Source organism: Lipotes vexillifer, unplaced genomic scaffold (assembly GCF_000442215.2).
Source record: "Lipotes vexillifer unplaced genomic scaffold, Lipotes_vexillifer_v1.1 scaffold1, whole genome shotgun sequence".
Lineage (NCBI taxonomy): Eukaryota > Metazoa > Chordata > Mammalia > Artiodactyla > Lipotidae > Lipotes > Lipotes vexillifer.
In genome coordinates, this window is record NW_006779068.1 from 482,972 (window position 1) to 509,119 (window position 26,148).

A 26,148-nucleotide genomic window follows, 5' to 3' on the forward strand; every position below is an offset into this window, starting at 1 on the left:
GGCTTGCAGGCTCAGTTCCCCAACCAGGGATTAAACCTGGGCCACAGCAGGGAAAGCCCTGAATCCTAACCATTAGGCCACCAGGGAACCCTCTCTACTAGTATTTCTTAATTCACTATACTCAAATACAATAGGCTACTTTCTCCTTCAATATAAACACTCATGGATTTAATACTTAGCCATAGGAATTCCTTTGTATTCTGCCTGAATCAATGTTACTGCATAGACAGCAAGTTTGTAGAGCACAGACTGCATATATTATTTTTATAGAGCCATTTATAGTCTACAGGCAGGTAAGTAACTAAAGAAAACTCTGATGAAGATAAGACGTTTAAAGAGTGACTCCAAATTCTTGGCTAGATCCAGAATAACTGTTTAAAATGGTATTTCCACTCCCTTCTGCACCCTACCCCACCCCCTATGTCTAAGCTGGTCAACATTCTTAAAGGTAGAAACTTTGGGGTGATATGTCAACAACAGTCCTCTTTCTAGAATCAATTGCATTCTGAGATCTTTTCTCTAAAATAGGACTTTTAACTACTAGGTACAGTGACTTGGTCAAAATTTGACTAGGTCAAAATTAAGACAGTTTTAAAAGACATGGAGGAAACTTAAATGTGTATTACTAAGTGAAAGAAGCCAATCTGAAAAGGCCTCATACTATATGACTTCAACTATATGACATTCTGGATAAGGCAAGACTATGGAGACAGTTAAAAAGATCAGTGGTTGACAGGGGTTAGAGGAGAGGGAGGGATAAATAGGAGGAACACACCAGTATTAGGACAGTGAAGGTACTCTATATGATACCACCATGGTAGGTCCATGTCATTAACATGTATTTGTGTAAACCCACAGTCTGCACAACACACCAAGAGTGAATCCTAATGTAAATAAACTATGGGCTTAGGGTGACTATATGTCAATGTATGTTCATCAACTGTGAGCAACATACTACTCGGGTGGAGGATGATGATAATGAGGGAGGCTATGCATGTGTAGGGGCAGAGGCTACAGGGGAAATCTCTGAACCATCTCTTGAATATTTCCATGAATCTAAAACTGCTATAAAAATAAAATCTATTAAAAAAATTTCAAGACAGTCTACCCTGCTATGGTCCTCTTACTAAGACAGATCTTTTCCATTCTTCTGCAACCCTTAAAATGTCTGATTCCTGTTTAGTGCTGCTTCCGAAAGAACAGTAATGATCTATCACCTAATCTCATCCTGGCTCGATGCTAATAAGAGCTGTCTTCAAACCCACTGTGAATCTCTAAGGACTTGGAGGATCTTTCCTTAATATGAAGATGCAGACTGTTTACTGCCATTAATTGGGAAGCTAAGTAGTTGGCAAACAAAAAGTATTTTTTTGGGAAAAAAACAAACAGCCAGATTTAAAATCATTAAAGTCAGTAACTGCTAATTTCTAAATAATTAGAACACACTGTTTCTCAAAAATGAATGATTTTACTTTTAAACTGATTTTTTCAAATACATTTCACACTGTCATCTTTTTAAGTCCTAACTTTGTGGGCTGAATTATCAGAAGTGTTAGAGCAATATTTATCAAACCCACCCCTTCAAACAGACAATAAATTTGATTTCAAAAGCTACACAGCTTACATTAATCCTACTTAGGATCAGTACAATATTTAGCTTATGTTCGTTCTTAGATCTCCAGCCCTTCATTGACACCTGGCAGTGCAGCACAGGGACTGCATGAGGCTTTGACACATTCCATATTTCTGAGCCTTGACTTCAGAGTTTTACTGGTGTCATTACTGACTGACTGAAAGGCCCTGCAAACAGCTGAGTCTCTGGTCTGTAGCTCAACCACCCACAATTTGACCATTCAAAGCCATGAACTTGCTGGTGTTGCCTGGTAGCTGCTCACTTTAACAGCTGGACATTCTCACACGCCTGTTCAGCACGAGCGTCAAATGCTTCCACCTTCCTGCTTAACTGAGCTTGGCTTTGCAACATTTCATCCCACAAATGGTTATTTCTTCCTAGGAATTTATTTATTCTAATTAGGGTAAACTACCTTGGTTATGGCCTTACATCTGAACAGCTAAATCTTCTATGAACGTGGGTAAATGTTAGAGAGAGTTTCAGGGACTATGCCAATGCATTTTTACTTTTTCAATAGAAAAATGGACAACAGAGATAGACAGACACTAGAGAATGCTTTTAAACTCAATCTAAATCTTTATAAATATAGTTACATCCCAGGACATCAGAACCCTGACATTCTGTTTAGAGGGGCTCCAGGGCAATGTAGTATCAAATTCATATTCCTAGCTGTTTTATTGGATACATTGAAAAACTAGGTTTCCAACAATGAACACCACATTTAGGATAGTATTGCCCTCTAGGAGCAGTGAGGGGAATGGAAATAGGGTGGTTCAATCATATTTGCAGTGCTTTATTTCTTACGCTGGTGGTTGGCTTATGAGTTTTTAAAAAAATAAAACTTTTTATTTTTTTTAATTTTTCAATGTCTAAAGTAATCAATAATTTTAGAAAATGTTCCCAAATAGCTGACTCAGTACAAAACATTTTACTTCTACTGGCTTTCCACTGTTACTTCTACATTTTGTGAAACAGATGGTTATTTTACCGTTATTAGCTAATGACTCATGATACTGTAACATGAGATGTCTTGTTATAAATTGAAGAAGAAATCTGATTTCTGAATACTTTTGAAACATATATACATGTTTTCTCCCCTGAAAGATTATCAACGATGTGAATAAACTTGTATTTAAGGAAAAAACCAGTATACACCGCACCCTAATACTGGTGAGAGTAAGGTATACTACTTGTATGATCTATGATTACAACTCATTAGACGTTTTCAAATGTTTTCTGATTGGATCAACACTACAGCCTTGGCATGGCTAATATTATCTTCCCTATCTTGTGGATGAGGAAGCTGAAGATCAGAAAGGTCAAGGGACTTTTCCCAGGTCTCACAGCTAGTACATAATATTGCTCCTTCTACTTTACCCCAAGATGGGATGAGCGTCAGCTTGAGAGAGGTGGAGACAAAGCCATAGGTGCTGATTTTTCACATGGTTCACTGCTGCCAGTGCTGTAGAAACAATCAAGCAATGACTTCTCACCTGGTGATTCTGCAAGGTGCTCTTGTTTCTCTTCTCTGTCCTGAAACTGAATTAAATGTGACCACAAAGCTGACTTCCCCTGAAAGCACAAGGCATGTAAAGTTTTTCATTTTATAAGAAATGATTCATCAAAAAACAACTTATCAAAACTATTCACACTGAAATGCCTATTTTTTGAAGCTGGGAGACCCAAGCTCATCCATTCCTAGCTGTGTGACATTCTGAGTACCCCACTCCATGTGAAGTGAGGGTCATCCTTTGCCTCACTGACAAGACTGGCAACAGCCTGAGGAAGGGCAGCTAAGCAAAGGGCAGAAGTGCAGGCAAGGAAATTCCCGACTTCAGCCCAGTTGTTACTTAGTTGTATGTAACCAGGGCTGTCTACACTGGCCACACAAGCAAGCATGGAATTAAAGGCTCCAGCAGCACAGAATGTATTTCTGTATGCAAAATATGTTTGGATGTATGCAGTAGCAATGAGGGAAGAAAACTGGGGCAAGAGGAGAAAGAGAAAAGGGGACAAAGAGAGGAAGATGAACAGAAAAATAAAAAAAAGAAAGGGAAATAAGGGACAAAAGCAAAGAAATCATCTATGTTTCTGCCTTGAATAACCAGATAACTTAAAATGGCAAAGAACTGTTAATTCTGGCTAATAGATTTTTTTTCTTGGACGGTGATGAAAGCAGATACTTAATGGAATCTACAGGGGATACAGCCTCCACAGTGAATGTGTTGTTTTATCTTTTCCTGTTTACCAGAAAAGAGCCCCAAACTGCCTGCTAATCATGGGTTATATTTTCTTTTTCTGGAATTAAAATGCCTGTGGCGTATTTCTAGTCATCCTGTGACAAAGGGACATAACCTTTAATTTTTATAATATCTTTTTCTTTTTGTTACTTTTCTTAACAGAGCTCCTAACTCACCCTGTCACCAGGGCCTCTTGAGACTGTTACCTGCTTGACCTGCAAGCCATGGCTCCATATCCTTTCCAGCAGGTCACAGAGGCTGGCGATCAGGGTGTTCTCCTCCAAGCCGGTTATGTTTGCTTCCCCATGGCCCAGTTCCACTGCTTCGTGGCCCATCTTTTCCACCAACATGCGTTTTGTCTGAAAACATCACATGTGGTCACAGGTGTTAACCCCAGCCCAAAAGCCATCAAGCCAATTCCTGGATCAGGAGATCTGGGCTCCCCTTCATTATACTTCTAACTGCAGATTTTGAATCACCTTGGGAAAAGTGTCTTAATCTCTGTGGTCAACTAACAAGTAATATTATGTATACTTTTACTATTTTGTCAGAGAAATAGTCACTAAAGAGAGATTCTGATGCTATTTTAAAGTATCCTCATGTAAATGCTTATGTACAACAATTTTCAGATTACTTACTTGAATAACATTGGGGGATTACACCAGGCCTAGAAAATATACTATAGAATCTGAAACCCCATCCTGCCACAACTCACACTTCATCTTAGCACACTAAAGATATTCACACTTAGTTTTGATTGCACGTAGGCAAAAACCACAATACAAACAGGCAGCTCTAAATTTTTTCAGAACCATCTAATTTGTGAGTGAAGCAGACCTCTTTTTTTCCTTCCTCTTTTTCTCTTTCATCTCTTCTCTGCTATGAGTATGTACCAGAAAATGGAAAGGAAATGGAAGTCAGTTTCAAGTAAGTTAAGTTACAGCAGACTTAGCTGCCCTCATAAAATGTAAAGTGAGAGAGAATCTAGTTCCTCTAGGCAAGGACCTTGTCTGTGTGATTCAGCATTGTAAGCTGATGCTAAAATAGTGCATGTACTGAATACAGAGAAGGTACTCAAGAAATGACTGTCAAATAAATGAATGAAGTTACTGGCTAAAATGATGTTCTGAGTTTTGTCAATTTGTATTGCTACCTCTGATAAACACAGATGTCTGAGAGGAGACTCATGTGTAATATACACAAACCTACAACACAGCTAAGGTCTTCTTCTTTATGGATATATGCACACACATATGAGCACAGATAATGTTCTACACAGGTGCACACAGAGACACGTATAAACATATACAAAAAAATGTGTTGCCTTTCACATAAGATGATGACATCCCTGACACAACTTCTGACTGGCTTAATATCTGTCATGTTGGAGAGGAAGATAGCAATGGCTGAAAGGTGAGAAAAACCATGCAGGGCTCCCAAGTCACTGATTCTGTGGATAACAGAACCCATGGAGGTTCATGCCCTCAGTAAAGAGCAAGCACATGAGGTTTATGCCCCAGTAAAAGTGTCCTTCTAGGGAAGCTACAGGCTCAAGTGGCGGTTGGCTCAGCTCATCTTAGCTTCATACATGGACTGAACATGAATGTACACTGTCCTGCACAGTAAGTAATACATACCTTCATTCTACATTCTTTTAATAAGCCTTCTACAAATTTCCAGTTGGTTTGTGCAATCACTGCAGGAGAGAGGTCTGACAATTTGGGTTGCCTCAGGTTTTTTCCTAAACTTCGTGCCTCTTGCATGTATTTCTAAAAATTAAAGAGTATTTTTAATGCATAAACATCAGATATTCTTCTGACCTACTTAACCTTACAAACAAGCGCGGGAACAACAAGATGCAAAAAAAGGCCATAAGTGTATACGTGCAACAGCAGTTCAAGGTTTAGCACACCGAGAGGCAGAGGGTATTCCTACCCCCTCTACTGTTAGCCCTGTGAAAAGGAGAGTGACAGAAGCCACACCAAGTAAAAACTCATTCAAAATGAGATGGAGTTTCGTCTAGTTCAGTCTTTTTATTGGGAATACCCAGGGGTGTGATTAGTCAGGATCACACTGGGATGGAAAAATATGCATGTCTGAATAACAAATCCAAGGATCTCCAGGAACCCAGTGATTCTCAGATCACTGGTTTCCTCCACCCATCTCCCCACAAAACAAGAGGCTTGACATGCTTCTAACCTCTTGGGCAGTGCTGTCCAACCCAACCCTTTGCTCTAATCAAGTCACAACAGTAAAATCAGGAGCTCTGCAAAATGGTTGCAACAAATTTTGTGACCTCAGGCATATATGCTTATTCATAAAATGGGCATAAAACAAGCCCACCTGCCTCACAGAAAGCTATGAGATCACTCTGAAAAGTATCATGTGCTCCAAATGCAGGAGGAGGCCTCTTGTTTCCAAGACATTTTGCTACATCCCTCCTTTGCCTTGTTCCACAGTGAAAAGAAAGCAGAAATATCATTTTAGGAGACATCGATGGCTCAGAGAGGACCACAGAAACTCAGACCACTGCTCTTGAGCTTTGATTAGTGAACTTCCAGGAAAAAAAAAAAAAAAATCACTACACGTAATTAGCGCAGGACAGCTGTTGTCTCTCTTCTTTCTGTGGTACCTGCAAAAGCTCATCCAGATACCTTATGTTTGCATCAGGACCACAGGGCAGAATCTCCAAAAAGTCTAAGTGTCTTAGGTCCATATTTAGAGAATAATTGCTCTAAATTATATAGTAAAACCAGCAGTTTATTGGAGAGAGAGAGAGATTGCAAGCCAGCACATCCTCCCACAGATACATATGTGAAGTCTATCTTTTCTATCTTAAGGGGAAATTTGATATTATAAGAAAAAGATGTGTAAAATCCTTTGCATTCTTTAAATAAAAGAGAGTTTGCACATTTAATACATTCCCCCTTGGAAGAAAAATAACCTGCTAAATCTAGTATAATTTGTTAAAAATCTCACCAATTAGGGATTCAACGAATCCATTTACCTTCTACTTCTACCAGCCCTCCTGACGAAAGGCAGCATTAACAAAATAATCTCTTTTCCAGTGTAATTATTTTAAGAACAGATTAAAAAATGAAATGAACTCTGCAAGAATTTAGTTGCTATAACAGTTGTGTATACTTCTTTCTGCTTCAAACCTTTTTTAGAGGGTCAAAGAAAGAGGAAAAATTGACAAAGAGTCAATTATCACTACTAGGGAAATTAAGTGTAACAAGGTCTAGCAAAACATCCTGAAGGTTAAGGTTCAAATAAATAAAAGCAGGAAATGAAAAGTTTCAGAAAAACAAACCTGAGATATAAGACAGGGATCATATATGAGATTATAATACCTGCATTTCCTATCATTTCAGGTTGTACTAATGTTATCTGGAATATTACAAATTAGAGATAAATGGTTGGTAAAAACAAATGTTAACTGTTAAATGTTAAAAGGGTTCTGTTTCTCCCCCAGCCTCAATTCCTCCATCTTTAGGACTTTTGCAAATGCAGAGAGACCCACTACAACACTCAATTCTCAAGAGTTAAGTATTAAACTTGGCTTAGGAAGAAATACACTGGCTACAAGGAAAGAAGTGAGGTACATGGTCAGGCAAGAGGCTAGGAAGAAGCCACGGGCATTTTTCTTTTCTCTGAAATATACACATAATTAATTTTTAAAAGTCAATAATTGGATTAAAAATTAAGCACTGTTTAAAGTTTATGTTCTATTTTATAAATGACAGCAAGCTAGAATGGGGCTGTCCTTTGAGTGGCCATATTCACCAATCACCCTGCACATACAGGGCAGATGTAGTATTAGCCAACAGTGAATTCCACAGGGCCATGTGCAAACTCTCCTTCTGAGCATCTTTGCTGAAGCCACAAAATAAGCAACATTCCACAGACATGCACAGAATGGATACAGGGGTGGCTCAAGGTCCTTCCTCACAGCAAACAGTGAGGCTGCCCCTGTATACTACAAAAATAGAGCAGTGCCTTTACAGTAAACAAGTGACGATAAGAATGTGATTTTGTTTGGGGTCGCTGGAAGAAAAGGTGTATTTTAAAATAAAAAACTGAGAAGAAAGAGAAATCTTTCACAAGGAGTGGTTTTATAATAAAGTCAATTCCCCTACAGAGGGAAGTCACCCCAGGTTTCTTCTGAGATTTCTACTATGCTCTTCGTCATTTTTGCCTAAGCCAAAAGCAAATCAGTAGGAGCTACCTATGAAAATATATCCTATTATTCAGTAAACACTGAAATAACTGCTCTTTAGTACAGGCTTTCCCTGAATTTTCTAATAAACACACTGTCCCTCTAACCAGCATGGAGCTTGTAAAGAGCAGACCACTGTAAAGTTAAGTAAATTTATACTAATATGTCATAACAGGAAAAAATATAACCAGGAGTCCTAAGTAACTCTGGCCCTCAGGTGAGTAGCTGTTCAGTGCAACTCAGTGTGCAGGGTTACTGGGAAGAACACTGGCTCGGAGTAAGGAGGCCTGGCCTGTGGGCCTAGCCCTGACTTTGTGTGTCCATGTGACTTTAGGCAAACCTCTTGGACTTCAGTTAAATCATGTCAAGTTGGACAAAGTTACCTCAAATGTTCCTCTTAGCACTAAGATTCTATATTGATGATCTGATTTTCTGACCATATAAAATACAGACCAGGAATAAGGAAGGGTAAATTAAAACACTGTGGAGGGCTTCCCTGGTGGCGCAGTGGTTGAGAGTCCGGCTGCCGATACGGGGGACAAGCGTTCGTGCCCCGAACCGGGAAAATCCCATGTGCCGCGGAGAGGCTGGGCCCGTGAGCCATGGCCACTGAGCCTGCGCGTCCGGAGCCTGTGCTCCGCAGTGGGAGAGGCCGCGGCGGTGAGAGGCCCGCGTACCACACACAAAAAACAACAACAACAAAAGACTGTGGAGATAAAACTCGGCAAAAGAAAAGCTGTTTGAAAATGAATCACTTCTGCACTTTTGCAAAATGCTTAAATAAAATTTGAATATTTAATGTATTTCCCCTTTGGAAGAAAAACAATTGTGTTAAATCTAGTCCCCCCTTTCCCCCTCAAAAACACCACTGGTAGGGAATTCAAATAATCAGTTTTATCTGCCAATGGTATAGAATTACTCTTGTTAGCGCACACCACCATGAAAAGGTACCAATCACAAAAGGAAGTGGAGAGCTAACAGTTCACGTCACAAGGTGATGTGAGGCATTCTAGAGCTATGTGCACTCATACACGTGGATGATTTGAGGAACACCAAAGACAAGGTTCAGGAACATCTGCAAAGCACTTTCAGGCATAGAACATACCAGGCAGCACTCAGAGAAGGATTTTTTAGGAAGCCATGCAGGAGGAGGTGGACCCTGATCCCACTCCCAGAATGCCATGGAGTTCTGACAGACCACAAGTTCCCCGGAAGGCTAAGAGGATGGAGAAGTGCCAATGACAGAAAAGCAAAAAAGAAAAGGACAGGGAGAAAGAGACAGCAAAACAAGCATGCATATGATAAAGTCACAGCAGAAGGGAAGGGAGAGAAGAAATACAGCAGCACAAAAGAAAAGCAGTAGACAGGCTATGCTTCAGTTCTTAAGAAAATGTTTAAAATCATACATATATACATGAACACATCAACAAAGAGCAATATATATATTTGGAATGCTGTTTTCTGCTTTATTTCTACCCATCTGAGTTTAGAAATTAGTTAACGGATCTTCTGACTGCATTTTCTTTTGATCACAAGAAAAAATAAAAACTTACTTATCATTATTCAAATGTGTAATTACCGTTTTGTTTTCAAGTAGTACAAATAAAGCATAAGGATCTCAATTTAAAATAATTTTAAAACACTCCTAAAAATGGTGTCAGCAAGCCAAGGACAAAGCACAGGCAAATATATCTTTACTTACTAAGTTTAAATTATGCTTGAAACTTAGAAAGTCTATGCTTCTTATAGCTTTTTTTCCCTGTGGGAGACACACTGACCAAAAATGTATCCTAAGCTTAGCCTTTACTTGATGTGGTACACAGGGAGACTTGTTTTACAGCTTTATTTCAGATGTATTAAAATGGAAAAAAAGGTGCTTTCAGCTATGTCAGTATAAAAGGATTACTATTTTAAAACATAATTGAACCGATTCTTTTAGAAGAACACAAAAGAACCTACACAATGACACCTGCTGGGCTAAGTAAGCCTAGTTCACAGCTCTTGCATCAAGGCATCCCGGGAAGGCAGCCCACATACCTCCCTCAGGTCGTTGTCCAGCCCAATGTGCTCGGAATGTTGGCGAAGGCGGTCTTTCCGGCGCTGTGCAGTGGCACTCCGACTTACCCAGCGACTGAAAGAACAGAGGGGGTAGGTTAAAAGAAACAACCACACACAAAAAAATGTGATCACTTGTCTTTAAAATAGAAAGAATGTACTGGTGAAAACCAAAGACCAACAATACTTAATTTTCAATCAATTCTTTTTAAAAATATATAGCAGCTTTATTGAGATGTAATTTAGATACATACAATTCACCCATTTAAAGTATCCAATTCAATGGTTTTTAGTATATTCATAGAGATATGCAATTATCACCACAATCAATGCTTTGTTGAAACCGAGGTTAAAAAATGCACAGTAGCTGTAATGATCCTCCTCTCTTTTCCACCTTAAAACAGAACCCCGAACCTGGATAGGGACTACCCTCTCACTTCCTTTTAATATCCATGCAAATTAGTTATTGATCTCCCTCATGACTACCATGAATCACTTTACCTGCCCTTTATCAACTTCCCCCCCACCCCCGCTCCCCATTCCCAAACCTCTCACTCTATCCTCAAGTGCCTCCACTCAGCTGATGACCCAGCTTTGCCTCCCTCTTCCTACTCTCTACTTCAATGATGCACACATGCAAACTCCTCATCTTTCTTCTAATCCCAAAGTATAATGTGTATTGGCCACAACTATTGCTTCCACCAGGATCCCGGACCAGTTCTCTCTTGCCTTCTCCAATCTGCTCCATTAGAAACCTCCTGTGCCATATCTCCAATTTTTCTCTCTCAACTGAGTATTGCCCTTCAGCTTACAAGTATGCTGGTCTATTTCGACATTCGATAGTTACATTTAAATCTGTTTCTTCACTCTTCTCATGTAAACATTCTTAAGAAAAGTTTAGATGTAAGGCCTCTACTTATTTATCTCTGGATATTTTGTTCATCTCAAATCAGCTTCTTCCTCTGAAAATGCTCTTGAAGCCATTTATAGCCCTCACTGCCAATCCAATAGCTATTTTTCAATTCTTAGCTTACTTAAACTCTCTGATCACCCTTTCTACCTTAAAACTCCAGTTGTCTTCAACTACCTCAGTGCTTCCAATGGGATAAGCTCTCTCACATTTGAGCCTTTGAAGATGAAGTTTTCTCCCAACTTCTGTTCATCTCTCAGACAGCTTTAGATGCTACACAGGAAGTCTTCTATGGTTCTTCCAAATCTAAATTAGCTACCCCTCTTATACTCTCCAATTGTAGTATTTATCACAGTGTGTTATAATTACTTATCTCTATTTTCTATACAATCCTCTCTACTATAAACGCTTAAAGGGTTGGTATCATGTCTTTCAGCCATTTTATTTGCAGAGTCAACTACATCACCTGCCCCTTCTATAAATATACCCTAAATAAATGTAATCAGAGACACAGTCTAATATTTAGGTTTATAGATGTTCATCACAGCATATATGTAATAACCAATTCTGTGTTTCCATTATTCTAAGACTCACATTTTGGCTTTTAAATGTTCCTGAAACTAGGATGAATCTTCTACTTCATATACATGTTTAAAGTATAATTTTTCCAAAAAGCTTTTGAATTAATAGCAGATCTTACAACCAACAGTTACTTAGAATCAAGTAAATGTGCTCAAAGCAACCCAAATGTTCAACAGTAGGAGGTGCTATATAATGAAACATCATATAGTCATTTAAAAAAATTAAGTTACTAGGAATATCAAAAATATGGGAGAGTACTCATGATACAATAATGAATGAAAAAGCAGGATACAACATTGTGTAAGCATTTTCTACTTTTGTAAAAAACAAAACAAAATAAGTATGGACATGCACACATCAGGATCCATACAATGGAAGGGCATAAAACTAAATGTTAACATCTCATGGTGATGGCATTATAGGTGGTTTTATTTTTATTTACAATTAATTTTTTATCGGGGTATAGTTGATATACCATATTATACAAGTTTCAGGTATACAACAAAGTGATTCACAATTTTTATTATTTTTTTAGTTAAAAAACTTTATTTATTTAGTTTTGTTTGCATAGGGTCTTAGTTGTGGCATGTGGGATCTTTCGTGTGGCGCGCAGGCTTAGCTGCCCTGCGGCACGTGGGATCTTAGTTCCCCGACCAGGGATCGAACCAGTGTCCCCTGCATTGGAAGGCAGATTCTTAGCCACTAGACCACCAAGGAAGTCCCAAAGTGAGTCACAATTTTTAAAGGTTATATTCCATTTACAGTTATTATAAAATATTGGCTACATTTCCTGTGTTGTACAGTATTACCCTTGTAGCACATTTGTTTTGTGCATAGTAGTTTGTACTTCTTAATTCCCTCCTCCTATCTTGTCCCTCCCTGCTTCGCTCTCCCCACTGATAACCACTAGTTTGTTCTCTGTCTCTGTGAATCTGTTTCTGTTTTGTTATGTTCACTAATTTGTTTTATTTTTTAGATTCCACATATAAGAGATATTATTATTTGTCTTTCTCTGACTTATTTCACTTAGCATAATACCCTCCATGTCCATCCATGTTGTTGCAAATTTTCATTCTTTTTCTTTCTTTTTTTTTTGTGGTACCCGGGCCTCTCACTGCTGTGGCCTCTCCCGTTGCGAAGCACAGGCTCCAGATGTGCAAGCTCAGCAGCCATGGCTCACGGGCCCAGCCGCTCTGCATGTGGGATCTTCCTGGACCGGGGCACAAACCCGCGTCCCCTGCCTTGGCAGGCGGACTCTCAACCACTGCGCCACCAGGGAAGCCCTTTCATTCTTTTTTATGGCTGAGTAATATTCCATTGTGTGTATATATGTGTTTGTGTGTGTGTGTATACACACACACACATATCACATCTTCTGTATCCATTCATCTGTTGATGGACACTTAGGTTGCTTTCATACCTTGGCAATTATAAATAATGCTGCTATGAACATTTATTTATTTTTATAGTTGCACGCCACAACTAGAGAGAAGCACGCATGCCACAACTAAGACCCGATGCAAACAAAAATAAATAAATTGGGGTGCATGTATCTTTTCGACTTAGTGTTTTCTGTTTTTTCAGGTAAATACCCAGAAATGGAAATGCTATAAAATATAGCAATAGAACTATAAAATAGTTCCATTTTTAGTTTTTTAAGAAACCTCCACACTGTTTTCCTTAGTGACCTCACTGATTACGTTCCCACCAATAGTGCACGAGGGTTCCATTTTCTCCACATCCTCACCAACATTTGTTATTTGTGGTCCTCTTGATAACAGCCATTTTGACAGGTGTGAACTGATACCTCTCTGGTTTTAATTTGCACTTCTTTGATGATTAATGATGTTGAGCATCTTTCCTGTGCCTGTTGGCCATCTGTGTATGTCTTCTTTGGAAAAATGTCTATTCAGGTCTTCTGCCCATTTTTTAATTGGGTTGTTTGTTTTTTTGATGTTGAGTTGTATGAGCTGTTTATTTGTGTTGGATATTAATTCCTTATTGGTCATATCATTTGCAAATATTTTCTCCCATTCAGTAGGTTGTCTTTTGGTTTTGTTGATGGTTTCCTTTGCTATGCAAAAGTTTTTAAGTTTAATTAGGTCTTATTTGTTTATTTTTGCTTTTATTTCCTTTGCTTTAGGAGACAGATCCAAAAAATATTGCTACTATTTATGTCAGCGTGTGTTCTGCCTATGTTTTCTTCATATATCAAACTATTTAAAAAGATTTCTCAGGTCTTGACTTATCATCCCCATGACTATATTCATTGTACTATTCTAGAAATATTTACTCTTGAGTATATCCCTGACAGCACAGAGCTTTACACGAGTTAAGAAATGAATTTATACTTTTGCCATTCAGCGGAAGTCATATTGCATTACTGACAATTCACAATTTAAAATTTTCTTATTAATGAAGTATCCAATTTACAAAAAGCTTAAAGTGAGAATGCTGCTTCTTTTGTTGCTTTTTAAATAATTTATGCATGGCTTTGGTTTCAGTCTGCTATTTAGAGGAACACTGAATAATTATCATAAAAATGGTAGCAAAGGAAGGTAACCCCTCTTAAAATAGTGTTGTTGTTGTTTTTAAAGAATAGGTTTATGGCGGGGGCGGAGCGGGGGGGGGGAAGGTACAAAGATCTAGTGACAGATCTTTGAGGTAGAATCCTTGGAAATGTTCCTAAAGCAAAAGATCAATAAAAGACTGTAAAAAGGATACAAAGAGAATTGGGTGACTGAAAAGGAAGATCCAGAAAAAAAGCATATCAAGACACTGACAAAGATTCTCTGCTTGACCAAACTTTAGTCAGACTCCTAACCTTTCCTAAGCCCATTTGTGCACTTCTTTGTAAAATTCAGTTTTAGCAAGAACCTAGCTAAGTCAGTTTAGTAGAAACCATCTCCCCTCTCATTATATGATCATTCTGGATATCTGATCAGGTTCTGAATTCTCCACCATCCCCCAGGTGATGTTTAATCACCTAGGCCTGCCTTCCACAAGAATCCTGTTAGGTCAGTTTAGTCAGAATCCCCCATACCCATGATGTTTCCTCTTAGTAATTTTCTATCCGCTGACCTCCACTCTGCTCCTTGGTGATAAATTCCCACTTGTCCATTCAGTATTCAGAGAAGGCTCTAATCTCCCTCTCCACTGCAAGACCCCACTGCAGTGGTCCCTACACCTTGAATAAAGGTGCCCCTCCGCCTTGAATAAAGTCTGTCTTACCATCTTCAACAAGTGTCATGAATATTTTTTTAACAGCTCTGAAGCAAAATATAAATACCAGATGATGAACTTATATAATAAATAAAGAGGAAGGGTAAAATGTAAGTAATACAATGTACAAAGACCTGGAGGCCTTGCAAACAGCCTTGTAGCAAAAAACAGACAATGTAAGATAGTAAAATTTGTTCAGGGATTTAAAAAATTAGGGTTACTGGGCAAGGTGGTTCAAATAAATAGTAAAAATATGAAATAGATTATAAACACCAGCTAATAAACTTATATAATTAATAAAGGAAGGAGCAGAATACACATGGATGAACATTTCTCCTGGCAGGCAAAGCGGAAAAGCACAGAAGATAAAGATAAATATTAATTTACAGGATATAACTAGCATCTCACTCTGCAAGACAAAACGCCCAGTTTAATTTTATTTTCAAAACAGGGAAATGAGCATCTACTTAAGAAAATTACTATGAAGTCCACATGTTCCTCGTCTTGTTAAGTAATTAATTTATTCTTTGCATTATTAAACCTCATTTCTAAGCATAATTATACCAAAGATGACCACATTTGCTGAAATACTAAAGACTGCTTATTTGCTTTTGCTTTGTAAGTAGTGTATGAAATTCTTACAGTTGATCAACTATTTGTACAGGCACGGTTATAAATTCCTTTACCCTGTAATTAGTTCTGACATCTATTCTCTTTCAGACTACAATCTAGCTGAAAATGTAATGCTTGTGGCTCTGTGTGGAAATGGGGAGATTATATATAAGATTAAAAGCAATAAAATATGGCATTTGAAAAATTGAAATCCTCCCTTCTAAGCACTCCTTACTTCCTTTCCCTTCCTTTATTTTTCTTCACAAACCTTATCACTTTCTGACAGGTTACTTATTTTACATATTAAGTTTTTTTGTTTGCATCCTCATGTTGAAAGCAGGGATTTTTGTTATTTTGTTCACTGCTAAACTCCCAATGAACAGGACAGTGTCTCACATATAGTAGGGGGTTCCATAAATATTTGCCAAATGAATGAATGAGCACTCTAATGCTATCAAAAGGAAATAAAAACCATTTAAATTAAGTCTACTCATATCAAATTGATTCCAAAAATTAGGATAATTTATAAACATAAGAAAAAAATGAATAAACTGATGACTAGTCATTCACTTCTGAAAAATAGAACATTGTATCCAGTACAATCATCTGTAAAGTCTGAATCCCCATAATGGTCAACATCTCTTAGCACATTTTAGTTCAGTGTTTATAAAAGCAGGTATAGCTCTTCACTAGAAGGTGAAACCCTGTAAATTAACTAAGGTAAGTAAGGTAAAATTTTCAGTCATTAGCTATTTACTTCCATCTTGTAAGCAGCATATTAAATTCTCTCTACAGCCTTCCTACCCAAGACTTTAGCATAAACGCTTGCGTTTCTACAGGAGGGGCCACCTTTCTAGTGAATCATCCTCCTTTACTGTCTTCATTAAAGTTCAAACAACCTATTTAAATAAGACTTCAATCAAATAAAGCTTTTTAAAAATCCACAATTCTTTCACTTTACTGCACAGTGATCCTTTTCCAAATATGTAAAAGAATGCTGGTACTGAAGATTTTCCAGACCTTTCCACAGTTTTTATGAATGAGATACTATGAACATGGTGTCAGGAATAAGGAGACCTGGGTTCTAATCCTAACCCTGCCATTAATCCAAAAGTGTACTCTTACCAACATGTAACGATGACACTACTTCGGGATTAGTCTATTTGATCTCAATCTTTTCTTCATGAAGCAAGATGGTGCCTGAGAATGTATCTTGCTTCCCAAATTATTATCCTATCTTCTTTTGGGTCCACCCCTTTTTCTTTTTTTTTTTTTCCGGTATGCGGGCCTCTCACTGTTGTGTCCTCTCCCGTTGCGGAGCACAGGCCCCGGATGCGCAGGCTCAGCGGCCATGGCTCACAGACACAGCCTCTCCGCAGCAATGGGGGATCCTGCCGGACCGGGGCACGAACCCGTGTCCCCTGCATCAGCAGGTGGACTCTCAACCACTAAGCCACCAGGGAAGCCCCGGGTCCACCCCTCTTAACAGAGCCCAGTGTCAGGTAGAAGTGAGGCATCTGAGAGCTCTTTCATTCTGAAAGACCATTAGGCTGGTATGACAGGTTGTTGCTGAACTCCCTTACATTCAATATTTTAGGCTATTCAAAATTTCTTGGGGGCTACCAAAGTAAAACATCCAACTCCAGAAGTAATAAAAGGCACACGTCACCTTTATATTAGAGTAACAGAGCCAGGCAGTATATGTAGTACAATGGTTAAGTGCTTGGGCCCCTGAATCAGCAGACCTAGGTTTGAATCTTAGTTTCACCACTTCCTACTATGTGATCTTGAAGCAAGTTGTTGACTGTCTCTGAGCCTCAATCATAAAATGGGTAAAGCAATATAGGCTTTATATGTAGGGATATGCTTGTAATAAGGATCAATGAGCTAATGTACTTAATGCAGTCAGAAGAGACGCTAGTGCAGACTGGCTTAATAATATTAGCTATTATCAGCAGCATCTCCACAACCAACACTCTCTTGGAATGGAGAAGGCTCCACTGGCAGGGAAGATAATGCTTTCTGAATGCAGAAAAAATGGGTTACAAGGAAGGATAATTACTTTAAGTGAAGCAGTGATGAAAATTTCCAAATTTTTTGACTGAGATCTCAAAAGGGGCGGATATTTATAATGATACATACAAGCATACCTTATTTTATTGCACTTCAAAGATACCACATTTTTTACAGATTGAACGTCTGTGGCAACCCTGTGTTGTCAGATGATGGCTAGCGTTTTTTAGCAATAAAGTATTTTAAGATATGTATATGTAAAAAAAATAGACATAATGTTATTCTACACTTAATAGACAACAGCATAGCGTAAACATAACTTTTATATGCACTGGGAAACCAAAAACTTCTTGCTTTATTGCGATATTCACTTTACTGTGGTGGTCTGGAATCAAAACCATAATATCTCTGAGGTATGCCAGTACTAGACTCTGAAAGCAAAGGAAACAGCAATGTATATAGTACTGTAACTGTTTTCCTTAATTCATACACACCATCTTTTTTCCTTTGATGTGTTTGCTATCACTGTAGTTTTCTCACGTGTAGACCTAAATGAATCAGTAATTTTGACACATTTCAGAAACACATTTAAAGTAACACCTTTAGCTGGGGAAATGGTAAGGGTTTCACTCCTTCAGGTTATTAAAAATAGGACAGTTAACTATACAAACACAAGATATACAAATATTACCACATATATATGCAGCCCAAGAAACTCCAAGTAGCACAACACTTAGCTTAGTATAAATTAAACCAAGCATTACCATCACATATGGTAAAGATAATTTACTAAGTTTTCTTTTTTCTTGACCAATAAAATCATGACAATCATCACGGGAAATAAAGAGGTAAGTACCAAAACTTCCCCAACACGTAGCTCAGCAGATCATATGTTAGACAGAAACATCATGCTTTAAAGCCATCTTTCAAGAACTTGCATATTATTATTTAGATTGGGCCATTCAGGTTAAAAGGCATAATTCCACCTGTCTTATTCCCCTCACTGATTCTCTACTTGCCTTCTGACAATTCTGGTGGCTCAACGCCACTTCCATTTTATACACCCAATCTCTACCACAGTCTTCTATCTCATTTGTTGGCCACTGCCTGGCTCCTCCCTTTCCTTCTCTGAGCCTCTTTAATAAAATCACAGATGTTATAGAATGTTATTAAATGAGAAAAGGGGCAAGTGATTCCAAGTTGTCCAAGGATCCTAAGCTGGTTAGTGGTCAGGAATGAACTAAATTCCAGAACTGCTGATTTCCAATTCAAAGGCTTCTTTCCAACTTACCATATTCCCCATTAATACTCTCCTTTGAGTTCTTTTCTTGTAAAATCCTTCTTTATTACATTCTTGTGTTCAACTAAAATCAAGAATTCCCCTAAATCCAAATAACTCTTCTCAATTCTAACCATATTCAGATATTTTCTGAGTGGAATCATCTACCATAAAAAATGATATGGTTTACCTTTATTTTTGGTTGTTTTGTAATTTCTGCACTTGATACTTAAAAGTAAAAAATGGTGTCATGGGTTGAATTGTGTCTCCCTAAAAGATAAGCTGAAGTCTTTTTTTAAAATTAATTAATTAATTTATTTATTTTGGCTGCGTTGGGTCTTCATTCCTGTGCGCGGGCTTTCTCTAGTTGCGGTGAGAGGGAGCTACTCTTCATTGCGGTGCGCGGGCTTCTCATTGTGGTGGTTTCTCTTGTTGCAGAGCACGGGCTCTAGGCACACGGGCTTCAGCAGCTGTGGCATGTGGGCTCAGTAGTTGCAGCTCATGAGCTCTAGAGCACAGGCTCCGTAGTTCTGGCGCATGGGCTTAGTTGCTCCGCGGCATCTGGGATCTTCCCGGACCAGGGCTTGAACCAGTGTCCTCTGCATTGGCAGGCAGATTCTTAACCACTGAGCCACCAGGGAAGCCCCAAGATATGCTGAAGTCTTAATCCCAACACCTGTGGATGTCACCTTATTTGGAAAGAGTATCTTTGCACATGTAATCAAGTTAAGATGAGGGCATTTAGGGTGGGCCCTAATCCAACATAACTGGTGTCCTTACAAGAGGAGAGCAGACACAGAGGGATGGTAGCCATGTGAAGAGGAGGCAGAGACTGAGTTATGTTCCTGTAAGCCAAACAACACCTGGGGCTACCAGAAGTGGGGAGGGGCAAGGAAGGGTCCTTTCCTATAGGCCTTGGAGGCAGCATGGTGCTGCCAATACCTTGACTTTGGACTTCTAGCTTCCAGAACTATGAAAGAATAAATTTCTCTCGTTTTAAGCCACCAAGTTTGTAGTACTTTGTTACAGCAGTCCTAGGAAACTAATACAGACAGTGAAGGCATAACTTTTCTAATTCCGTTAGACACTATTAGCATTACATTTAAAACACAGTCATTTAAAATGAAACTATTCCCAAGTGCACATTACTTCAACAAGAGAAAAATATCTAGTCTTTGGATTTTCTTACATGATGGAATTAAAAGTCAAATACTCATTGAGTGTCAATTCATATTTCAAGCAGATTAATTTGGTCTTTGAAAAAGTAATGACTGATAAAATGTTTAATAGTTAAGCATTGCCCATTAGAGCACTGCGCCCTTTATTCACTCCTTCAACCAACTACTCAAGTGAAGAACATGCTTACTTGTTATTAGCTGGTCCTGTTGCCAAGACATCAGACTGTAACTTTGGAAAGAACCCTTGCTCATATTTGCCTTGACCAATTTTCATATCAAGTAGATGTGGGTGGATTGCAGTGTGATCCATTTTCATCAGTCGCTGCTCAATTGACTGGGCTATAAATTAAATTCATAACATATTAGAGACATTTCATTGGCTAAACCTTAAAAAATAATGCTTCCTCCATTCATGCAGTGACAAGAAACTCAACCTTTCTGATAGCCTGAAATAGATTTTTACAAAAGCTCTTCAGAAATCAGTATAATGTTAAGTATAAAAAGGTTAGTTTTAAGTAAATACTATATAATTCATTTTCATACTATTTTCTGCATTTGTCAAAAGCAGGGCAGCGGGATTAAAAAAAAATCTATAATTTAGTATTGAAACAGTTTCCCTTAAGTAGGTAATTCAATATTCTTAATGAAAATATGGTTCTAAGTACAACATTAAAGAAAATGATGGCAAATAAAATATTTTCCTTGAGCTGAAAGACAAACGGAAGAAAAAAGCAAGCACTGTAGCCTTATGTTACTTTATTTCTTTGTGCAAAGATCCATTAAATATTCATGCTTCTCCATTTGTAAAAACAAGGAACTGTGTAAAGTTTATCACCTCACTTTTAGCAACACATTCTCATTAGTAGGAGTCATTTAGGAGTGTTTATTAGATCAAAAGGCATAATGCAGAGAAAAATAAAATAAGCAGGCATTTAGAAAATGTCCAGGGGATAAGAAACTGCCTTTTGAAGAATAAAATAGGCCAGAGTTAAAAAATAGGAATTACTCAACATTTCTATTTTAAAACCACATCAAGTTGAGAGATGTTTCAAAGACCCAGGAAACAGTGAACTATTTCTCTGGTAAAAAATCTGATCTTAAATGCCTTTATCAACTGAATTTTCAAGAAAAAATATAAGACTTGTGAAGCAAGATTAGGTCTCCCATCCCTTGCCTAGAGATTACTGCAAGGAGAACAAGCAGTAAGTGTGGTTGTGTGATAAACAGAACACACCGTGGGAACTGCCAATCTTGGGATTTGAGAGAAGTAAACAGGTATTTTTACAAATATTTCATAGAATCAGTTTATTTTGCCCCATTCAATACCAGCAGATTGAGTATTGCTGGTTCTTCCCCATATATACTCTAGAAAAATTTCTGTTTTGGATGGGAAGGGGTCTGCCCATGACACATTCCACTCTTGTCAAATGGACCTGCTTAAGACCATCTTACGTGAGATCGATGCCTCCCAGCCAGTTGTTTGCATTTGCAGCATTAAGGCATGTGTGCAGAAGGCATTATTACCCTAAACTTCAAAATGTTAGATATCTGTTTTAAGCTTCCCTAATTTTTCTTTATAACTCATATGAATTTATCCACAACTTTTTGAATTTCATTTTATTTTTAATGTGTAACTTGTAACTTCTCGTGAAACATAGTCCATATGTTCTAGGTTGGGCAAAAGGATGCCACATTTTAATGTGAAATGATATTGAATTTTCAATGATGCCCCCTGACTCTCCACAACCGTATCTATACTCTTAATGCTTCCTAATATTTATAAAACACAATTAACAGATGGTTAGAGAAATAATGCTTAGACTCATGGCATGTAATTCTCTGAAGTCCCTGACAATTTTATGTTCCATGAAATACTACAGAATTCCATCTCTGCCAAAAAGTGCTTCTGTTCTCATAAAAGGAAAAAAGGAAAAGTAGCTTCAGTTTTTCCATTGGATTTAAAATGACAGAAAAAAATCCATCTGATATTGAGTTATTTTCCTTTAGTTAGGAAGCTCTGTAAAAACAAAAATCATGATTCACAATGAATTACTCTAGGGTTTATAAGATTTCCATAGGGAGCATAACGCAATGCTACTTTTCAGTGATTGTATCATCAGTGAATACTGAACATTCAGAAATTATTAAATGCCTGCTTCGAGAGATCATGGGGCTGTTGTTAGACTTTCAAGGGTTTGTGCCAAAACTCATTTTCTGTGATCAGTAAGGAATAAGAAAACTCTGCGTTACTAGCAACTTGGTGTCTTTCTGCACAGAAATCATGAGGTTCTGGTGCCACAATATCAGCAGCAGATAGCCTCTGCCTAAAGAGTTCACCTGCAAATCAAAATTCTTTTTAGTCAGAGGCAAAACAAAAACAAAAGCAAAACAACAAAGGACAGAAAAAAAACCAAGATACACAATAAAATCCAATGTCAACAAAAAAATCCTAGTCTCTCTAGTTTCTGTTGTGGGTGAGGGTGGGGAGGAGACAATTTTACCTGATAAAAGAAATAACTGCACCATCTGTGAGACAGACATAGTTACAGCTGACTGCCTCCTTTTACTTTTTAAAAAATAAATTTATTTATTCATTTTTATTTTTATCTTTGGCTGCGTTGGGTCTTCATTGCTGCGCCCGGGCTTTCTCTAGTTGCAGCGAGTGGGGGCTACTCTTCGTTATGGTGTGCGGGCTTCTCATTGCAGTGGCTTCTCTTGTTGTGGAGCACGGTCTCTAGGCACGTGAGCTTCAGTAGTTGTGGCACGTGGGCTTCAGTAGTTGTGGCACGTGGGCTTCAGTAGTTGTGGCACATGGGCTCAGTAGTTGTGGCTCACAGCCTCTAGAGCACAGGCTCAGTAGCTGTGGTGCACAGGCTTAGTTGCTCTGCAGCATGTGGGATCTTCCCGGAACAGGGTTCAAACCCGTGTTCCCTGCATTGGCAGGTGGATTCTTAACCACTGTGCCACAAGGGAAGCCTTCCTTTTACTTTTTAAGAAAGTCTTTGATAAATTAAGTTCCTGGGAGACTATTCCTAATTTAGCCTAATCTCTTTTTCATATATATTAAATCTGTAATGGTACATTTTTGTTGTTGTTGTTCTTAAAGCTCTTTTAATATAAAAGCAGTAAAGAAGTGTTTTGGGTACATACTGTCTGTTTGTCAATGCTTTCTTAATAGCATCATAAAATAAAAGGACTTCATATATAAGCTATAATGGTACATTTTCAACAGTTTATATAATTTCTGCAGTGACAGTAGGAGTATAAAACTGAGAGGCTGATAGAAAATCTATTTTAATTGAAAAGATTTTCTAGAAGCACACAAACACAGCAATCAGCACTTAACTTCATTTAAAAAATTCTGTCAGGAAGGGAGGAATAAAATTTGCTCAACAAGGCATTATACTATTTACATGGCTATTAAAGCACTGAAAGTCATATTATTCTCTGAATAGGCAGAGACACTTTCATTCACTCTACCCCCTCAACTTCTAGAAACACAGAAACAATTGTCACTTCCTAAAGGGGCTCCAAGGATCTATCCTCATAAGTGGGATACAACAGAATGATGTTTCAGTGAGTCATCAGAAACCTGTAAGGCTACACAAGAGACATCATTTATATACTTCTTTCCTTAAAATATGCTACAACTACAGCATCACCACTCCTGTAACTTTGATCTATTTAAAATAAAGTGAGTGGGGCTTCCCTGGTGGCGCAGTGGTTGAGAGTCTGCCTGCCGATGCAGGGGACATGGGTTCGAGCCCTGGTCTGGGAAGATCCCACATGCCGCGGAGCAGCTGGGCCCGTGAGCCACAACTGCTGAGCCTGCGCGTCTGGAGCCTGTGCTCCGCAACGGGAGAGGCCGCGATAGTGAGAGGCCCGCGCACCGCGATGAAGAGTGGCCCCCACTTGCCACAACTAGAGAAAGCCCTCGCACAGAAATGAAGACCCAACACAGCACAAATAAATAAATAAAGATAAAATTAAAAATAAATAAATAAATAAATAAAATAAAATAAAGTGAGAAAGGCAAGCAACAGAGGCAGAGCAAAGAAAATCCACATTTGCTGCCCCTTTCTGCTCCAGAAAAAAAAAAAATTGCTCTCGAATAACTTCTACACGAAGGGGAAGAAATAAAAGGAAGGGGCACTCAAGTGATAGCTATCAGTTTATTTGGCAAAGAAAGAGTTAGGAACCAGGTATAAATGTATAAAGTTGTGTGGACTGGTACATTTTACATGTTCATTTATTGAATGAACAGCTAATGTGGTAGTGAGACTCCAGAGGCTAGAATCAGTCACAAGCTATGCAATCACAGCAAGTTACTTAACCTCTCAGTTTTCTCAACTGTAAGATGACGACAGCAATAAAACAGACAATAAAATGTATCTATACCCCCTCGTTATTAAGATCAAATGTCAAAATGCACGTAAAACAGCTGGTATTATGTCCCTCACATAGTATGTACTCAGTAAACACTGACTATTAATATGATTATTTATTTAATGGACTACATCACACTGCCAGACAAGATTGGCCAAGACTCATAATTCTCTGAGAGACAAAACTAATGTCAGGGTTGGGAACCTCTAATTTGAATATAAGAATCTAGAGATTTAATTTCAGTAAATGAAGCTATTTTAATTAATGGCACCACTAAAGTAAATATACTGTTTTAGTTATGTAAATTAGGCAGCAACTCAAATTTACTATTTCAAATTAATACTTATCTTTCCTTGGATGAAGAGAGAATAGGTAAAAAGCAAAAAGGCAAAATAAGCAGCAAGACAGAAATTAACAGTTTCACAGCAACCTTATAGTTGTATTCCATTCAATTTGTTATTGTTTTTCATCTTCTGAGGGAAGAGGAATGTCAAGCAGGAAGAGGACAGACATTAGCTCACAAAACAGAAGGAAACAAAACAATAGAAAGCATCTCTTGATAGAGTACAAGGGTTAACGAAGAAGTCTAAAATTGAAAATTAATTCTGTGGTTTATAAGGCCAACGATGTGTAAAAAGATATGATCATGGATTTTAAGTTAATTTTAAAAGACATAACAAATGTACCTGCTTCTTTTAAAGTGCTGCATTTCTGATATATAGATGTCCTCAAGGTGGGTGCCCTTACATTATACAGTCTTATCTTCTCAATCCGAGAGTCAAAGACTCGAAGCAAAGGATCTTTCTCTTCCCACTGAGACATAATTTTATTATCAATAAAGGTGGCAAACATCTGTGTTTCAATGAAGCGTGAAAGAAATGGCAGGTAAGGTTCAGGCTGGTCAGACAGAAAGGAAGCCTGTAATGAGATAATTAGGCAATTATTAGTGCAAAGAGACCATCTCAATACTACATCATAAATCCAAAAATTATCTGTTGCTAAGATCATTCCTTTTCACAATCTTATAACACACAAAACTGATGCTTGAAATTTAAAAATCCTTAAAACTCCACTTTTTCTTCCTATCTTCTAAAGTCATAGAATTTAGGTCACTTAGTTCTTCAGCACTGATCCCACCTTTCAAAACTGATTTACGTTCTGGTCCTCATGACCATTATGCAGAAAAAAAAGCATCATTAATGAAAGTTGGTGGATCAGTTGCTACACGATCATCAATCGTTCTCTTCACTTACCATTAAATTTGACCCCTTTCCCCAGTGAGCTGTAATTTCTTTTGCTCTCTATTCCTAGCCTGTGCCAAATACCTCCAAGTCATAAGGCATCGAGGTGATTAACTGATACAATAATAAGATATACATAAGCAATAACCTTAAAAAATCCAACAACGTGGAATTTGTGCTTATGGGTAAAATCTTTGGTTCAGGGGGATGTTTTCCTAGGCCCCCACAGTTAAAAACTGATGGATGAGTATTAGTTAAAGATCAAACTCCATCCAGACCTGTGCTGAAAGAATAGTTTGGGTCTTAACAACTAAAAAAAAGCACTGCCTGAAAAACCATCCAAAGCAAGCCAAGCCTTTGGAAAACATGTACAACCAGCCACATGTTCCTGTTACCAGCTTGTCTGCTTTCATGGAATGTTTCAGTAAATTGTAATCAGTTTCTAATTCAAAGGGTTCATTTTTTTCCTTTGGCTCTTCAGGTACATGTGTGTAGAGGAATTCTAGCCACAATTTGACACCAGCTAAAATTTGGAAGTGGATTACTATTTCAGCTGTGGGGTTACTGTTGCTTTTCAT

General features: G+C 38.1%; 1 protein-coding gene across 1 annotated transcript in view; it reads right to left on the minus strand.

Moving 5' to 3' along the window:
* The window catches only part of DENND5B (DENN domain containing 5B), a 208,011-nt gene that overhangs the window by 35,567 nt on the left and 146,296 nt on the right, over nt 1–26,148 (minus strand). The window contains 6 exon segments of the mRNA XM_007452177.1: nt 3,127–3,205; nt 4,080–4,232; nt 5,511–5,642; nt 10,130–10,223; nt 20,132–20,282; nt 25,016–25,247. Of these exon segments, the coding sequence (XP_007452239.1) occupies nt 3,127–3,205; nt 4,080–4,232; nt 5,511–5,642; nt 10,130–10,223; nt 20,132–20,282; nt 25,016–25,247 (841 nt within the window).